The 19,817-nt window shown below is 37.4% G+C and overlaps 1 protein-coding gene across 7 annotated transcripts in view; it reads right to left on the reverse strand.

Moving 5' to 3' along the window:
* Positions 1-305: 305 nt before the first annotated feature.
* SENP6 (SUMO specific peptidase 6) overlaps positions 306-19,817 on the reverse strand; it is a 108,898-nt gene continuing 89,386 nt past the window's right edge. For all 7 annotated transcript variants that reach the window (XM_053602840.1, XM_053602839.1, XM_053602842.1 and 4 more), the window contains 8 exons: positions 18,392-18,511; positions 16,777-16,869; positions 12,841-13,256; positions 7,663-7,766; positions 5,521-5,609; positions 3,135-3,203; positions 2,895-3,045; positions 306-829 (listed from right to left, as the gene is read on the reverse strand). In XM_053602840.1, the coding sequence (XP_053458815.1) occupies positions 620-829; positions 2,895-3,045; positions 3,135-3,203; positions 5,521-5,609; positions 7,663-7,766; positions 12,841-13,256; positions 16,777-16,869; positions 18,392-18,511 (1,252 nt within the window). In that variant the 3' untranslated portion in view covers positions 306-619. The remainder of the gene's footprint in view (positions 830-2,894; positions 3,046-3,134; positions 3,204-5,520; positions 5,610-7,662; positions 7,767-12,840; positions 13,257-16,776; positions 16,870-18,391; positions 18,512-19,817) is intronic.

The raw sequence follows: 19,817 nt of genomic DNA on the forward strand, positions 1-19,817 counted from the left end.
CTTGTTTGGAATTGCTCTGACTATTGCTTAAGTATTTGCATAAAATTATAAATATTTATTAATTTCTGTGTTGTCTGAACAGAGAATATGAATTGAAAAGATATTATTTCTATCCTGCTATACAAGCATATGAAGATGTCTTCTTAGTTTAACATATTTTAGATTTAGTTTTATTTTCACATTTTGAGTTATGAAAATATTGTAAAGGGTCAAAAGATTATCATAGATACTTGAGTATTTCCATGAAATATGTCACACCCACTGAGAAATTATACAACGTTCACTAAAGAATATCAATCGTTTACTCCTATAAATATTTTCTTTTTATTTTGTGTTTAGAAGTTGCAATTTTAAGTACTATTAACAGAAAATACACAACAAAAGCTTCCTAATAAGTGAAAAAAATAATTATAAATGCTGGAAAAATTGGCCTCATTAACATATTTACAGACTTTTACTTAATACATACTCCTTTGGAAATTAATTATATGACATTTATACAAGCATTAAAATTTCCAAGTCACTCTGAGTAGTGAGCACTTCAGTTCTTTACTGTCTATACCCACAGTTGAAAGTCATTTAGTTTCTGAAGGCAGAACTGATTAAGCAACAGAAATGGTCAATCTGAAATACTGTTGACATATTGTTCTGTTCCTTCGCCTAAAGATGTTTCTGTTGAGTAAGTGTCTTTATGCTTTTTTTTCTCTTTGCTCTGATCGTCCTGCAGCTTCAGAATTATGTTTCGGATTTCTTCTCTTTTTGTTCTCATTCTTGGAGGAGGAAACCATTTCTCCAAATTCATGGGTAGTTCAAAATTGAGAATTGGATTCTAAAAATAAAAACATTAAATGCATATTTTAAATTACAGTAAATGACAATTTGGTTTTAATCACATAAGCATTACAAAATTAAAAAAAGGAATCTCACCCCATCTGCACTCTAGACGGAATAAAACACTTTAATTGCAAAAAAAAGGGAGAAAAACAATAGCTAATTCAGTATGTGTTTGCAATTACACGTGAGTATCTACCACATGCTGGCGCTATGCTAGGTGTTGTCCTAGGCACCGTGTAGTTAAGACATGGTTTCTGCCTATAGAGGTTACAGTCTAGATCAGGGGCTGGTAAATTACAGCCAGTGGCTCGAATTCTGCCCTTTGCTTGTTTTTGTAATAAAATTTTACTAGAACACAGCCATACCACCACATTTACACACTGTGTCTGTGGATCACTACACAACAGCAAAACTGAGAGTGGCAATGGAGACCGTATAGCCATAAAGCCTAAAATATTTACCATCTGGCCCTTTATAAAAATGTCTGCCAGGCCAAGACCAACCTGAGCAACTTAACTGAGACTCTATCTATAAAAATATTTCAAAAATGAGCCAGCCCTGGTGGCACTTCCTATAGTCCTTGCTACTCAGGAGGCTAAAGCAGGAAGATCACCTAAGCCCCAGAATTTGAGGTTACAGTGAGCTGTGATTGTGTCACTACACTCCAGCATAGGTATCAGATCAAGACACGTCTCTTTATTAAAAAAAAAAAAAAAAAAAAAAAAAGGCTTGGCAGCTAGCCTGAAATAAATGATTCAACACCTAAAATGACAAATTTTTTTTTTTAAAGAAATGTACACATTTGACATTAAGTGAGAATTCACAGGACTTGGTGGTTGATATGCTGGATGATGAGTGAAGAAGGAAGGTGTCAAGAAACTGTCAACTAGAATCTTGGGAGGTATGTGTGGAACTACACATCTGAAGTCAAACCAGAAAGTGAGGGGAAATGGTCAACGGTGGCAAAAGGTACAGGGAGATCAGGAACAATTTTCTCATAAGGTTAAAAATGAAGCCAGATTTTAGGTAATTGAGAAGTTTAAGTAGATTTGTGAAAATGGTGACAGTGAATATAAATACTTTTAAGAAAGACTGGGTGCAGTGGCTCACGCCTGTAATCCTACCACTCTGGGAAGCTGAAGGGGATGGACTGCCTGAGTTCCGGATTTCTAGACTAGCCTGAGCAAAACCTAACTAGGCATTGTGGTAGGTGCCTATAGTCCCAGCTAACTGGGAGGCCGAGGCAAGAGGATTGCTTAAGCCCAAGAGTTTGAGGCTACTGCAAGCTATGATGTCACAGCACTCAGGGCAACAGAGTGAGGCTCTGTCTCAAATACAGAACAAACAAAAAACCCCAAAGACTTCAAAGAAATATTTCTGTGAAGAGGAGAAGAGAGAGTAAAAGAGGCAGTCTGAATCATGGGACAGATTTCTTAAGGTGGAAAGACCCATTAGAAAGGGTAAATTGGGGTGGCGCCTGTGGCTCAAAGGAGTAGGGCACTGGCCCCATATGCTGGAGGTGGCAGGTTCAAACCCAGCTCTGGCCAAAAAAAAAAAAAAAAAAGAAAGGGTAAATTGATCAATCAGAATAAGCCTTGGATTTGATGAATTACAAATACAGTGTTTTTATGCCTTGAAAGTTCCCCAATTTGAAGTTTTTGTTCCCTGAAATAACTTCTGAAACAATAATTTTCAAATTCCTTAACACATTGGTTTTTGTTTTTTTACTAACATGCAGTCAAATGTACTATTTTATTATGTTTTTCTTGAGACAGAGTCTTATTTTGTCGCCCTCAGTAGAGTGCTATGACATCACAGCTCACAGCAACTTCCAGCTCTTGGGCTTAGGTGATTCTCTTGCCTCAGCCTCCCAAGTAGCTGGGATTACAGGTGCCCACCACAACACCTGGCTATTTTTTTTTTGTTGTTGTTGTTGCAGTTCGGTGGGGGCCGGGTTTGAACCTGCCACCCTCGGTATATGGGGCCAGCGCCCTACTCACTGAGCCACAGGCACCACCCTTTATTATGTGTTTTATCTGATCCAAAAAACTAAAACCTACCTCAAAAAAGCTCTCTACATATTGCAACACGTATACACCACAGTCGCTGAAGTTGTTTTGTTGGGGTACTTTGGGATTAGAGCCCTTCATAACATCTTTGGAAAAACTTCTTTTGCTTCCTTTTTTAACTTCCCATTCCACTTCCAAATACCTGCAATAATACACATAAAGTAAGAATGTACCCATACCGTATCCCCACCAGAAAAGAAAACAACATGCGAGGTGTAATTCTGAACTTACTCTCTTAAGATTTTTATAACATTTGACCGAGAAGGACCTCTGAGTGAGTCCATAAGTAAGATACAGGGTCTGCAGGGTACAAATAACCAAAGTTAAAGACTTCATAATATTACAAAGGTATAAAAAGATTAAAAGTGGCATATTTACAACACAATTTAAAACCTTTAAAATTCCCTTTGTATGCCTCTCAGTAAACAAAATGTGGACCTTATAGCCCAATAATACTTAAATTATTTCTGGTTAAATATTATAAAATATTAATTTAACCATGTTAGTTATAAATATTTTACAGTAAAATTCTATAGTTCATTCCTAAAAATATTTCAAAATCAGCAAGAAGTCAAAATAATGCTGAAAATTTGAACATACACATACTCCAAATCAATAAAAGACCATGCAAAAGCAGATGGAGAATAACCCAATTTTAACTAAAACCTACTATAGGTTTATAGAAGTAGTCATCACATAAAAAAATTAGTTTAGAATGCTGTGTTTTGGGGCGGCGCCTGTGGCTCAGTCGGTAAGGTGCCAGCCCCATAGACCGAGGGTGGCGGGTTCAAACCCGGCCCTGGCCAAACTGCAACCAAAAAATAGCCGGGCGTTGTGGCGGGCGCCTGTAGTCCCAGCTACTCGGGAGGCTGAGCCAAAAGAATCGCTTAAGCCCAGGAGTTGGAGGTTGCTGTGAGTTGTGTGAGGCCACGGCACTCTACTGAGGGCCATAAAGCGAGACTCTGTCTCTACAAAAAAAAAAAAAAAAAAAAAAGAATGCTGTGTTTTTTCCAAGATTCCACTTCATATGAAACCTTCAACATTTTAATTCTGCAAAATTATGTCATAAACTCAAAGAAGGTAGAAGGGTAATATAGTGCCAAAAGTCCCCCAAATGTTTATAAAGATCTAGGTTCTTCTTAAGATTTTATGAAATTTGGAGCAGATCCCCTAACTATACTAGGTCTTTCTATTTTCCTTTATAAATCAAGCTTGCTTTTCAAAGTCTCTTCATGGAGTTTCTATTAACCTTCACTGAAAAAAAAAAAAAAAGTCAAAGAAGATGTAGCCTGGAAATAGGTAATGCTTTAATCTAAGAAGTTTAGAGTCTCTGGAGAGACTTCAGAAGAACCATGCACCTTATTTTGCTGTGAATAACGTGTACTTTTTGACCAAATTTTTGAGGGAAAAATAAGGATACGCATTATACATGGGTAATATTTATTTGCTATTATATTTATGTTTAATGTGTTTAAAGTGTAACTCTAGAAAGCAGTAACAATATCTGTATGCAAAATAATACCCTGGAATACAGTTATCAGTTTTGTTGAACTTACGATGAACTTGCAACAAAAGCAGTACTGGGCTTGGCGCCTGTGCTCAGTTATTAGGGCGCCGGCCACATGCACTGGGACTGGTAGATTCAGTCCTGGCCCACGCCTGCTAAACAACAATGATAACAACAACAACAAACAGCTGGGCGTTATGGCGGGCACCTGTAGTCTCAGCTGCTTGGGAGGCTGAGGCAAGAGAAATCGCTTAAGCCCAAGAGTTTGATGTTGCTGTGATCTATGATGCCACAGCACTCTACCAAGGGCAACATAATAAAACTGTCTCAAAAAAAAAAAAAAGTTTTGACCAATGAAGAGTGGCGTATTTCTCATCGACACTGATATCTCTACAAAAATTACTGAAAAATCCCTTGGAAAATGTCAAAAGTTTCTGGACACTGTTAAGCTTTAAGCTAACAGTTATTAAACATGCTAAAAGAGCATGGAAACAGAAAGTCTGGGCCAAAAACATGGGTCCGCATTATATAGAGGAGTGCACCGTGCAGGGCAAAATATAGTATTTCTGAAACCAGCACTCACTCACTCTTATTTGGGGTCCCCGTCTGGAACATGTCTCTTAGACTGCTTGAACTCTTAGGACTTCATGTAGTAGCTATGAAACCAAGATAAACTTTAACCCTGTGTTTCTATTTTGATATGTAGTGTTTTCTGCTTCAAAGAACTATATACCCTAAGGCAGTGGTTCTGTCTGTGGGTCATGACCCGTTTGTAACAATGAAAATACACTGCGGCAGTAGGAAGGTTGAGAATCACTGCCCTAAGAAATAGTGGTTCATAATCAAAACTGAGTCTGCAGAGTTGTGAAAGGAGAGGCTGGGAAAATTGGTAATTGGAGCACTGAAATGAATACCCATTTTCCACTCCTTAATTCCTGTGGAGAAAGCCCTAAGTTTCCTCAGTGACCTTGAAAGCATTTGTGAGTTCTGTTTAAATAAAACTACTTGTTTTAATAAGTAAAATAAAAACTGTTCAGTTATGTTTTACTTTATGAATATACTTAACTTAAAATTATCATGTAGTTTGGAAGATAAACAGTTAATGCTTACTGTTTACAGATAGTAGGCTTTAGATGCCACTGTCCTATTTCTGAATTGCAGTTGTCATCAGCAAGGAATCCATCATCACTGCTATCATCCTATAAAAAACAGCCTATTGTTAAAATTAAATGTATGCATATGCAATCTAACAAAACAGCATCATTGGGGACAGACAGTTTTGAAACCAACATAAAGAAATTTTCCATTTAGGTGATCAGACACTAGAAAATGTGCTATGTTTCTGGATTCCAACTATCTAATGCTAAAGTGCTGACATTCGACAGAACTATACATTTCAAACACAACAGTGTGTGCGTGCATGTGTGGCGGGGGTGGGCAGACAGCAACAAGTAGCCAAAATAGCCTTTTTTTTTTTTTAGACAGAACCTCAACTTGTCACCCTGGGTAGAGTGCTATGGCATCACAGCTCACAGCTCATGGGCTTAAGCAAATCTCTTGCCTCAGCCTCCCAAGCTGGGACTATAGGCACCCGCCACAATGCCTGGCTATTTTTTGGTTGCAGTTGTCATTGCTGTTTGGCAGGCCTGGGATGGATTTGAACCCATCAGCTCTGGTATATGTGGCTGGCGCCTTAGCCGCTTGAGCCACAGGCGCCAAGCCCAGAATAAATCTTAAAGATCGAATATATTATGACTGACTCTTCTATAAAAATTATTGGACAATTTTATTTTTACAAAAATTTAGTTTGCTTGCTAAGACAGCTGCTTCACAATAGGACATGAATAACTTATATTAGTTTACGTGAATAATTTTTTCACATCAGAAATATTTAAAGGTTTTCTATGAAACATTATTTTCCTCTAGACACCTGTATTTTCACTTCACGTGAGAGAAGCTAACTTAAGGACACTGTGTCCCTACTGTGTAGATTCTCTAGAATATAAAATAAGTAACCCATTTTGAGACAGCTTCTGGTAACTTTATGAATGGAATAATCAACAGTAGGAATAACAGCAATTATAAAGCACAGTTGGATTAGGTGGTTCATAGTTAACTGCTATCACCAAAAGAGCTGAAGAGTAAGTAAGTGCTCCTTATAAGTTTATAATGAATGCAATCCCTATAATTTTGGAAAGAAAAACTGTATTTTATAGCCATACATGGTAAACCAAGGGTTATCACAAAACATAGCTTTGTTCACAAGAAAAGTAATAACCAAAAAGGAAAAATGGTGTGGTATAAAGCTATCTTCACTATTAAAGAACTCAGTTTGAACTAAAAACTAAGGAAGACTCAGAGAACTGAAGATCCAGCATGCTGCAGGATTCTTACACACTTTTCTCTCAGAATAAAATTCTTATTAACAGAAGCTATAAAATATTTTCAAAAGTACTTTATTCTTACTGCTAATAATGTTTTTAGGGCAAATGAGAAACTAAGAAAATACTGGAATTGACCTATGTTAATTTTAATTTAATATTTTCTGCTTCTGCCATGATAGGCACACATTAAATTGGACAGAAAAAAAGGCACCGGAAAAATGAGAAAAAAATTAGATAATGGGGTGGCGTCTGTGGCTCAGTGAGTAGGACGCCAGCCCCATATACCGAGGGTGGTGGCTTCAAACCCAGCCCAGGCTAAACTGCAACAACGACAAAAAAATAGCCGGGCATTGTGGCCGGCGCCTGTAGTCCCAGCTACTTGGGAGGCTGAGGCAAGAGAATCGTGTGAGCCCAAGAGCTGGAGGTTGCTGTGAGCCGTGTTATGCCACGGCACTCTACCCAGGGCGGTAAAGTGAGACTCTGTCTCAACAAAAAAAAAAAAAAAAAAAAATTAGATGTTGTGGTATATCACATAACTGAAAATTTAAACACATGCTTCTTGAATGTTAAGTCAGAGTTATATATGACCCACAAACTGCTTATGGGGTAGTGGTGGTAGCGAGGTTGGATTGGCAGAATTAATTTTATATTAAAGTTCAGTCCATTCCACAGTGGTAAGAGCAACAGCAGCACTAATAAATTTATCCCGGCAACTTCTGACTTGAAAGTTGAATTTGTGGTTTGAGATGTGATCCAAATCCAAAAGCCACACTGAGTTACTGGCTGAAGGGAAATGTTTATAAAACTTTCAAGGGAAACTTGTATTCAAATAAAACACTAGAACTTTTCAGCAAGCATTAAGTTCTACCTGGTTATCCTGATCTTCGGAGAAGTCAATGAGGTCATCTTCAAGCATTTTACCACCTTCAGGTGATTCATCACCACAGTTTACACTGATTTTGCGTAAGCTATCTGTATCAAAAAGAAACATTATATAATAAAAAAAGGCCATGCCTAGAACTCATGATATATTGTTGAAATTAATGCTAGTAATTAACTGATACAGTAGTTAAAAGTAGAAAATGTGCTTTAGTATGTAATATCACAAATATAAGTAAGTTACTTTAACTAAAATCTTAGGTTGACATGTCAATTACATAGCTGTTTCTAGTATTCAGGACCTAAAATTCATTAAAATTTAAAAACTAGACCAGACGTGGTGGCTCATACCTGACTGCCTGAGCTCAGGAGTTCAAGACCAGCCTAAGCAAGAGCAAGACCCATCTCTACTAAAAACAGAAAAATTAGCTGGGCTGGGCACGGTGGTTCATGCCTGTAATCCTAGTGCACTGAGAGGCCAACGTGGGTAGACTGCCTCAGCTCACAGATTTGAGACTAGCCTGAGCAAGAAGGAGACCCCGTTTCTAAAAACAGCTGGGAGTTATAGTGGGCATCTGGAGTTCCAGCTACTAAGAAGGCCGAGGTAAGAGAATTGCTTAAGTCCAAGAGTTTGAGGTTGCTGTGAGCTGTGATATCCTTGCACTCTACTGAGGGTGACACAGTGAGACTCTACCTCAAAAAAAAAAAAACATAGTGAGACTCTACCTCAAAAAAAAAAAAAAAAATACTTGCACAGAGAAGACACTCAGAATAAGACCACCGTACTGAGGGTGACAAAGTGAGCTCTGTCTCAAAAACAAAGAAAAAAAATAAAAATTAGCTGGGTATTGTGGCGGGCACCTATAGTCCCAACTACTTGGGAAGCTGAGGCAAGAGGATTCATTGAGCCCAAGAGTTTGATGTTGTTGTGAGCTATGATGTCATGGCACTCTACCCAAGGCTTAGGGTGAGACTCTGGGTCAAAAAAAATAAATTAATTAAGATAAAATAAATTTAAAAACTAGGTATAGGTAATATGATTGCATGTATGTATACTTACGTACACATATGTAGATAAATATTTTCCTGCTAAGTATGCCAAATATCTTTAACTAATAAAGAAAGCTACAATAGTCTGAAAATAACCTAAATGTCCAATAACAGGAACAGTCAGAAAACTGTAGAACATAAAATAGAAATGTAGGATTTTATAATTAAAATTGAGAAAATATGGAAATTACTCAATATAGGGTAAAAAATGGACATCATTAAAATTAACAGGCTTGCTTTTAATACAAATAATAAAAACCGATCATTTTGCTGAAAGAAGTTAATCACACAAAATGTTTAAAAGAAACATAAGCTTTACATGAAAACAATGAAAAAGGATCACAGACTAATGCCAAAAACACTGATACAGTTTACTACAAAGAATATCATTTTGAAGTTTTCAAAAACATGACTTAGGTATTTTAGACAAGATAAAATTTATTTTGGCATACATTATTATTTTTTTTTTTAGAGACAGAGTCTCACCTTGTCACCCTAGGTAGAGCGCTGTGCTGTCACAGCTCACAGCAACCTCCAGCTCTTGGGCTTAGGTGATTCTCTTGCCTCAGCCTCCCGAGTATCTGGGACTACAGGCGCTCACCACAGGGCCTGGCTATTTTTTTTGTTGCAGTTCGGCCAGGGCTGGGTTTGAACCCACCATCCTTGGTATATGGGGCCAGCGCCCCACTCACTGAGCCACAGGCGCCACCCTGGTCTTGAATTTCTGAGCTCAAGCAACTCATCCACCTCCACCTCCCAGAGTGCTGGGATTACAGGTGTGAGCCACTGCACCTGGCCACTTCTTATGGTGCCAAATGAAAAAACACCAGGGGAAGCAGTGATAGCACATATGGTTATTTTCCTACAGCTGATCATATAAACCCAACCTTGACAATAAGACACAATCCCCTTATTTACTACAGCAGGTTATGACACCAGTAGTCAACACTTGTGTCTACATGTGTTTGATAAGTTAAAATTATGTTAAAGCTGTCTAAAATAGGGCGGCGCCTGTGGCTCAGTCGGTAAGGCGCCGGCCCCATATACCGAGGGTGGCGGGTTCAAACCCGGCCCCGGCTGAACTGCAACCAAAAAATACCCGGGCGTTGTGGCGGGCGCCTGTAGTCCCAGCTACTTGGGAGGCTGAGGCAAGAGAATCGCTTAAGCCCAGGAGTTGGAGGTTGCTGTGAGCTGTGTGAGGCCATAGCACTCTACCGAGGGTCATAAAGTGAGACTCTGTCTCTACAAAAAAAAAAAAAAAAAAAAGCTGTCTAAAATAAACTATTTAAATCCTGTCAAGTATACTCACAGACCAAATAGAACTCAATTATGGATAAATTAATTAGATCACAAAAACTTTTATAAGCCCTTCTTTTTTTTGTTATTAAATCATAGCTGTGTACATTAATGTGATCTTATAAGCCCTTCCTATCCCAACTTTTAGTATGCAATTGTATAATGTACATATTTCCTAACTCATCTAGTAAAGGTACCTCTAGAAAGCACTCTTACTAAAGTACTTTTCAGTCAACAATCTCTTCAATGTATCTGATGAAAGCAGTAGATCTTGGGCGGCGCCTATGGCTCAAGGAGTAGGGCGCCGGTCCCATATGCCGGAGGTGGCGGGTTCAAACCCAGCCCCGGCCAAAAACCACAAAAAAAAAAAAAAAAAAAGGAAAGCAGTAGATTTTACTGAAAAATGTGCAGACCTACCCTAGAGCAACATTTTTCAAAGTGTGGGACACTATCAGGAATGGATTAAAGTCATCATTAAAAAAGACAGAAAATACCAAAATTTTACCCATACAATAATGATAAACCCATATTTTGTGAAAGTCGCTTTAGAGTCTGATTTTAAGGAAGATATAAATTATCATATACACATACTAAAATCAAAACAAAGTATTAATAAGTGCATAAACTATAATAAAAATGAATAAATGTAATAAACAGCAGCCTGATTAAACAGGTCAACATAGCAAGCCCCCTGTCTCTACAAAAAATACAAAATAAAAAAAAATTAGTCAGGTGATGGTGCATGCCTGGTAGTCCTAGCTACTTAAGAGGCTGAAGCAAGAGGACCGCTTACGCCAGGAGTTTGAGGCTGCTATAAGCTATGTTTATACCACTGCATTGCAGCCAGGGCAACAGAGTAAGATCTTGTTCCTAAAAATACAGATTAGTTTTTGCTTTGGTCTCCGCTAGGATTTTTGAGGTTATTTTTTCAAATTTAACCAGCTATTAACGCAATCAGAAAATTAATTTGTAAGAGAGGGCACTAGGAATCTCTGGAGTTTGTATATATGAAGCCTTACATTCTGGCCCATTGCTTTAAGTTTATTTTTTCAGAGGCAGGGTCTCACTATATCACCCAAGCTGGCCTTGCTCCTGGCCTCAATTGATCCTCCAGTCGTAGCCTCTGGAGTAGCTAGGATTACAGGTACAAACAACTGTGCCTGACTTCATTTTGTATTTTAATTCACATTAAAGTACATAAGATTATTGATCAAATGGACACTTCTTTTTTTTTAAATAGCGCTACTGAAATTTATTTTGTATGCCACATAATATATCCATTTAAAGTATAAAATCCACATAATGTCTTTTATGCTCTATACCAACTTTTTTCATCCAAAGAGAATTTATTACATCTATTCACAGTTTAGTAAGTTTGCAAGGCACATATTACAACATGTTTGGATTTTTATGGAGTAACTATTTTGCTAATGGGTTAAAGAGAAAATTATACAATTGATGTGATATCAAACTAAAAATCTGAACAGAAACTATACATTTCTTTAATAGGCATCAAAAATATGGAACTAACTCAAAGGAAAAAAACCAACTTATTAGAGCTAAAGGGAAATAAAAAAGCAGAGATGAAATCAGTGCCCCTCTTCCCGTTGATAACAGTTTAGGAGAGTGAGACATGAGTGGAACTAAGCTTTTAACTGGAATGTCAACTGTTTTGGAGAAGAAAGCTTTAATTTCTGCCTTGGGCCACTTGATCTCTTAGCAATCTATAAATTGAGAAGACTGAAGTAATTTGCCTTATAGATCTAAGATTGTGGAATTATTTTCAATAAACTTCTTGTGAAATAAAAACAAATCTAAGTTTCTAAAAATGGAAAATGTAAACCTTGTACTATAATCCTAAAACTGCATTCTCTAGGGATAAGGAAAAGAGAATGACTACAAAGGGGGCACCAAGGGACTTCTGATGATTGAAAGACTCTACATTTTGGTTGCAGTAGTGATTACATGACTGCATACATTTATCAAAGCTTACTGAGCTATACTCATAAAACGAGTGAATGTCGTTTAAATTATACCTCAACAAAACTTTCAAAAAAACTTTAATTCTTTAAATTATATATATCTATATCTATATATATATATAGAGAGAGAGAGAGAGAGAGAGAGACAGACAGACACACAGAGTCTCAAGCTGTCGCCCTGGGTAGAGTGCTGTGGTGTCACAGCTCACAGCAACCTCAAACTCTTGGGCTTAAGTGATTCTCTGGCCTCAGCCTCCCGAGTAGCTGGGACTACAGGCGCACGCCACAATGCCCGGCTATTTTTTGCTTGTTGTAGTTGTTGTTTGGCAGGCCTGGGCTGGATTCGAACCCGCCAGGTCTGGTGTATGTGGCTGGCCCCCTAGCCACTGAGCTACAGATGCCAAGCTTCTTTAAATGATATTTTTATCCTATTTATTAAAAGACTCAATTTATTCTTCATTCTTTCACAACACTGGGCCAGGTGTGGCATCCCATGCCTGTAATCCTAATATTCTGGGAAGATGAGGTGGGAAGATCCCTTGAGGTCAGGAGTTTGGGACCAGTCTAGATAAGAGACCCCATTTCTATAAAAAACCAGGAAAATCAGGCAGCAGAAACCAGAAAAATCATGTGCCTGTAGCCTTAGCTACTCAGGAGGCTTAGGCAGGAGGATCACTTAAGCCCAGAAGTTTGAGGATGTTGTGAATTACAATGACAATGGCGCCCACTGCCACTGCACTCTACCTAGGGAAATGGAACAGATTCTGTCTCAAAACAAAAACAAACCAACAGTAACAAGAACAACCCCCCCCCCCACCCACACACATTTAGGTACATACCTGTTTTGGATGCAGAACTTAAACATTCATTCTGAAGGCCATTCTCACTTTTAGTCCTATCAGCAACTTTCTGGCACACAGACTCTCCTATATCTGATTCTTCATTTTCACTTGGAGTATGATTTATTTTTTTCACACTATATATGTTTCTCCGGTAACGAGGGTCATTTTCTTCCTGTCCAGCATTAGAATCAGTTACAGCTATGCCATGCTTTTTGTTTAGCATCTTCTTAATTATAGGCTTGGGAGAAGAGTTTTGTGAATAACTGTCCATTTCACTGGCTGAAGGAGGAGTACAACTGTCCTCTACGGCTGAACCTTTTTGTGTGACTGCATTTTCGTGGTAATGAGGATTAGGTTCATACTTTGCTTTTTCCAAACCAGGAAAACAAACAACAGCCAAAAACCAGTGTGCACTGTAAAATACAAATGAAACTACTAAATATAGTATTAGAAAAGTTTCTTATATTTGGCAATACCTATCAGTTGAAATGATTGTTCCTAAAAAATTTGAGAACAAATTTATTAAGAATGCCTAATTTGTATGGTGCCCCATGATCACGTTAATGTACACAGCTATGATTTAATAAAAAAAAAGAATCCCTATTTTTTTTTTTTTTTGGCAGTTTTTGGACGGGACTATGTTTGAACCCACCACCTCCGGCATATGGGGCTGGTGCCCTACTCCTTTGAGCCACAGGCACCACCCAAGAATGCCTAATTTTTTCAATTCTCCATTTAATCAGCTTACTTATATGATTGTTAAGAGAATATGATGTCTATTCCAAAATAATATAATTTTTGTTAGAATTATGTAACCTATATTCACTTTTGCAAACCATCTTTTGAACCTTTCCTTATTTTTGGAATGAAAAATTCATCTTTTTGTGGTAATCATGTCACCTTATAATTCATTGTTCCCATTAGGCTTCCCTTTGGCATCTTTATATAAAGGATACAAATCCATCTGGTCTTAAGATTAAAATGTCTTTAGAAGTCTAATTAGACTGTGTAATTTTTCAACACTAAGTAATGTACGTATAGGTTTTTTAACTTTTACTATATTTGGGTTATTATTATCAACAAGGTAGGAAAGGGCTTAATATTGAAAATATGAATACAAGTAATCTTTTGTTTCCTATTGAACGGTAAATACATTAAAAGGAAATAACATACCAAACATAGTCATTGTTAGAAAAATTCAAGTACTAGTAAAGAGTTACAGCTTTCAAGTGGGTCTCATGATATAGATGGATTCAGGTATCTCACTTCCCAACGACACAGTGTAGGCCACCAATAAGAAGCTGTATAGTCTCAGCTAATATTTGTTAATCAATTTTCTTGAGACACTGTTTCATTTTGTTGCCCAGGCTAGTGTGTCATGGCATCAGTGTAGTTTACAGCAACCTCAAACTCCTGGGCTCAAGTGATCCTCCTGTTTCAGCCTCCCGAGTAGCAAGGACTACAGGTGCCCACCACCATGCCTAAATACTTTCTATTTTGAGTAAAGACAGAATCTCACTCTTGCTCAGGCTGGTCTGGAACTCTTGAGCTCAAGAGATCCTCCAGCCCCAACTTCCCAGAAGTGCTAGGATTATGGGTTCTTTATTATAACTAAAGAAATTTGTTTAAGGGCCAACTAGTAGGTAGACAAAGTGCTATTAGAGTAGTAGAAAGAACATGCCAACTTCCTTATTTCATCAACTTTAACATGTGTCTGTATATAAATATCTCAATTTTAGAAATGTTAAAATGTAAAATCATATGCTTTAAAAATTGATGAAATATGGTATAAAAAAAGTGATTCTCAACCAATATCTGTAACTGAAGTCTATTACAGTTCTTAACATTTCTTAACTATGCCATATGGACAAGCTACAACTTTTGCCTCACCTAACAACTATGAAAAAACCTATTTTGTTTTGCCTCCCCGAAAGAGAAAGCTGAATCAGACAGTCACTTCCAACCTCTAAGAGCCAGAGTTTTGCTTTAATGATCTCTTTTAACAGCAACTATGTTAATTTTAAATCATCAGTGGAAGAGAGGTGAGAACAGGTAAGATGTATTAGATCTTTAGATGTATTAGATACAAATATCAAATTTGTGCTCCTTGCCAAGTATTGGGGCATTTTTTAAAGCTCTCATGGACTTGAAACTGACAAATTTTAATAAACAGCTTAGAAACGTAAGTTTAAAAAACATTAGTACCACCAGAAAGTTAAAAATAGATGAAATACATGGCAGCCTATCTAATATAATTCATGTATATAATTATTGGTAGCTTTACCTATTAAAAAAAAAAAACACTCCAAAACAAAACAAGCCCTCTTGATTTGTAGGTTTTTTTTTTTTTTTTTTGGTAGAGATAGAGTCTCACCTTATTGCCCTCGGTAGAGTGCCATGGCGTCACACAGCTCACAGCAACCTCCAAATCCTTGGGCTTAGGCAATTCTCTTGACTCAGCCTCCCAAGTAGCTGGGACTACAGGCGCCCGCCATAAAGCCCGGCTATTTTTTTGTTGCAGTTTGGCCGGGGCTGGGTTTGAACCCGCCACCCTCGGCATATGGGGCCGGCGCCCTACCCGCTGAGCCATAGGCGCTGCCCGATTTGTAGGTTTTTTCAAATACAAATGGTACAGTCCTTGTACACACTCTTTCAGTGGCCCTACATTTTAGACATTCTCTACCCTTTACCAAGATCACTAGAAGCACTGGTAGTAACTTCCCCTGACCCAACACAGTAACCGAGAAGGCTGTGCCTCTCTCAATTGTGAGTGTCTCATTACATTTCCACTTTCAGTTTTTATAATTCATTTCTGACAAATGGCTCTCCCCTCCTCTTTCACCCAGTAGGCAGCTCACATGTCACTTTGTAGGATAAATTAATGTCAAGAAACCCTTTTTGGGGCAAAGCACAGTGGCTCATAGCCTGTACTCCTAAAACTTTGGGAAGCCAAGGCCAGGAATTCAAGAACAGCCTGAATAATACAGCAAGACCTTGTTCTATAAAAAAAAAACATAAAAATCAGGGAAGGGGAGGGAGGGTCATGGTGTATGGCACACCTCTTAGGGGTGGGACACAATTATAAGAGGGACTTTACCTAACAAATGCAATCAGTATAACCTAATTCTTTGTATCCTCAATGAATCCCAAACAATAAAACAAAACAAAACAAACAAACAAACACAAAAACCATAAAAATCAGCCAGCTATGGTGGTATGCTCCTGAAGTCCTAGCTACTTGGGAGACTGAAGCAAGAGGATTGGTTCAGCCCAGAAATTGAGGTTGCTGTTCAGCCCAGGCTGAGAACCATCTCAAAATAAAAACAAAGAAACACCCCACCAACCCTTTTTTGAGAATGAAGAAATTAAAGATTAGCTTTAAAGTTGGTTTTAAATTTTACTATGACATTGTGATTGAAAACTATGTACCTTTTCAGCTCTCTTTTTGAACTAATCGTTGGTCAGGCTAATTAGACGGTGCAGGTCTCATGATTAAATATAATTTTAAACAAAAAGAGTCTGATTACTCTATAGAGTGAATCTGTTTTCTGCATTCTAGCCTAGGCAACAGAACTAGACTCTGTTTAAAATAAAAGTTAAATAGATTCTAATTCCTTCTTGTGACCTAATCACCTATTTGTATATAAAATTTCTATAGGCTATCTGCTAGACTATAAGCACCACTTTTTTTAAATGACATTATTTAAACATTTACCAATAAAATGAACTTAGAAAGGTTTAGTTTATGTTTGCAAAATTCAACATCTTACACGATTCACCAGGAAACTGCATTAGTTTCCATAAAATAGTCAGCACAAATATCAGTATACACAACAAATTTAGAAAGAAGTGTAAAAACAGATGAATTCTTTACCTCCTAAGTGCATTTAAAAAAACTGCCATCACATTTACATAAAGGAAATTCTTACTCACGCTTCATTAAGAGGTACAAAAATAAAATCCTTCTCAAAAATATCTACATGCCGGGTCCATGTTTTTACTCTCCCATGTCGCTTTTGTTGTATGCTGTAAAACAGAAATAAACTATAAGCTTCTGCAATATCTCCAGTGGTTCAGATTACATGCAGTGCCTTACAAGTTATGAAGATTCAGATGTAACAGCTAAAACAGTTGTATAAAATGGTTTGACAAGTTGGGGAAAGAAAACAGAGCATCTCAGACGGGAACTAGGAAGGCCTGGGATTCCCCATCAACAAATCTGGAGGAAAGAGATATTTAACTCGCACAGATTCCAGTGCTTATCTTGCCTAGACCTCTCTACTACATTTATTACTGCAGAACTGGTACTACAACTATTTTGAGAGATTTATAACAGCATGATGTACAGTAACTGAGGAGATACAGGAAAAATAAGCCTTATCTGACAGTAGATGGAACAGTCTAGACTGTGAGACTGGTTAGAAATCAATCATTTTGCATCACCCCTAAGACGCAAAATTAGGAACTGCTGAAATAGTAGAAAATACTATTTCGGGTGGCGCCTGTGGCTCAGTGAGTAGGGCGCCGGCCCCATATGCCGAGAGTGGCGGGTTCAAACCCAGCCCCAGCCAAACTGCAACAAAAAAATAGCCGGGCGTTGTGGCGGGCGCCTGTAGTCCCAGCTGCTCGGGAAGCTGAGGCAAGAGAATCGCGTAAGCCCAAGAGTTAGAGGTTGCTGTGAGCCGTGTAACGTCATGGCACTCTACCCGAGGGCGGTACAGTGAGACTCTGTCTCTACAAAAAATAAAAAAAAAAGAAAAAAAGGAAATACTATTTCTATAATGCACAGCAGTTATCAATTCAAGACATTTAGTAGTAGGTATGAAAAAAATAACCAACTTTTAAGTGTACCTTTTGACCAATTATTACCAAGTAGCAGAACTACATGCCATCACTTGAGGGGAATTATAAACAAAATAACTCAGGCATAACATGAAGAACAGTATTTCTTTAATTTGTCTAAGAAGAATCTACCAAAGTGCTTATTAAAAGTACTGATTCATAGGTTCTTCTCTTATGTATTATGGACGGAACATCTAAGGTAAGACAAAATAATCTGTATGTAGCAATTAAGTCATTTTTATTTATTTATTTTTTTGAGACAAAGTCTCACTATGTCGCCCTTGGTAGACTGTCGTCGTATCACAACTCACAGCAACCTCAAACTCATGCGCTTAAGTGATTCTCTTGCCTCAGACTCCCAAGTAGCTGGGACTACAGGCGCCTGCCACAACGCCTGGCTATTTTTTGTTGTTATTGTTGCAATTGCCATTGTTGCTTTAGCTGGCCCAGGCTGGGTTCAAACCAGGCAGTATCAGTGTGTGGTCAGCATCCTACCCACTGAGCCATAGGTGCCGCCCAGCAAGTAAGTCATTGATTCGGTGTGTTCCCTTCCTGGCTACAGAATTAAAAACAAACAAACAAACAAACAAACAACTAAGTGAACCACACAGTCTGTGTTTTCTTTCAATTGTGTGATTTAAATTTGAAAAAAGTTAAATTTAAGTGACATATTACACCTGTTACATATTTTCAGAGTTTGACTTACGACAGATTAGTTGTTTCATGATTTCTCCTCTCTCTCTGATTAAGGCGTTTATAGAAAAAGGAACTAAATATATGAATTCGGTCAGCTTCTTCTTTCTTCAGTTTTTCAAGCACCAAATATCTATTTTACACAAAAATAATTCAAATAGTATGAATGTAACCATTCACTTCATATTAAAAAGTCAATCAAAGATCAAATCTATTTAGCTACCACCAACAATCTCTATTCCTTAGAACTTAAAGATGTTATTAGCAAAATTTACTTCACATTCTAGGCAATGATAACCACCAGATTATCTTTAGGCAATGCAAAGTGATAGTGATATAATTTTGAGAGTAAAATTATAATTTGAAAGGTTTAATGTTTATCTAATGTTTTAAGACGAGGGCATGTCCAGATCAAGAGTAAGAAGTAAGCAATGCCCACACAAATATTTGTACATAAACTTTCATGGCAGCATTATTCATTATAGCCAAAAAGCATAAACAAAAATGCTCACCAGTTGATGAATAGAAAAATAAAATGTTATATCCATAATGGAATGTTATTTAGGAATAAAAAGAACTGATGTGCTAATACTTATAACACAGAAGAACCCAGAAAACATTATGCTAAATGAAAGAAGCTATTCACAAAAGACCATATACGATATGATTCCATCTATACAAATTGTTCAGAATATGCACATTCATAGAGATAAAGAAGAGACTGGTGGTTGCCCAGGGCTGGGGGTGAGGTTGAAGAGAAATAGGGAGTGATTGCCAGCAAGTATTCGGTTGGTTTGGGGGGTAATGAAATGTTCTAATATTGATTGACTCAACTTCTGAATATACTAAAAATCACGAAATTGTACACTTTAAATGGGTGAACAGTATGGCATGTGGAGTATATCTCAATAAAGAGATATGTATTCTTTATTTTACTTTAGACAATTCAGCTAATAAACCATGAAGACTCAGCCATATACGACCTTTATGAAAACAGAAAATAAATAGAACACAGACAGTGATGAGGTTGTAACAGTGACTTTTTAGAGTGGTCTTAATTTTTCTTTGTCTTAGTTATTTTCTCTATAGATCTATATCAAAACTAGTTACTATGGTCCTTTATATCACAAAAAGAAGTTTCTTTCTCACAGGAACTATGCAAATTTAAGCTTATGACCGTATGCATTTTACCAAAGTTCTTACACAGAAACAGCAAATGCTTAAGAGATTTGTCCTCCTAGAGTGCACATTCTTGAGAACTGTTTCTTTTATTGTTAATGTTTGATAATTCCAAGCTCAAGTTCTAATGAAAAGGACATAACTTAAAATAATTCTTGCTTTCAGGCAACTCAGCATACATACCCTTACAAGACATAACATAAGACAATAACTCTGTGCAAGACAGTTAAATCCATTGCTGAATTCTATAATAATTACTG

The sequence above is a fragment of the Nycticebus coucang genome, chromosome 9 (assembly GCF_027406575.1).
Source record: "Nycticebus coucang isolate mNycCou1 chromosome 9, mNycCou1.pri, whole genome shotgun sequence".
NCBI classification, from domain to species: Eukaryota; Metazoa; Chordata; class Mammalia; order Primates; family Lorisidae; genus Nycticebus; species Nycticebus coucang.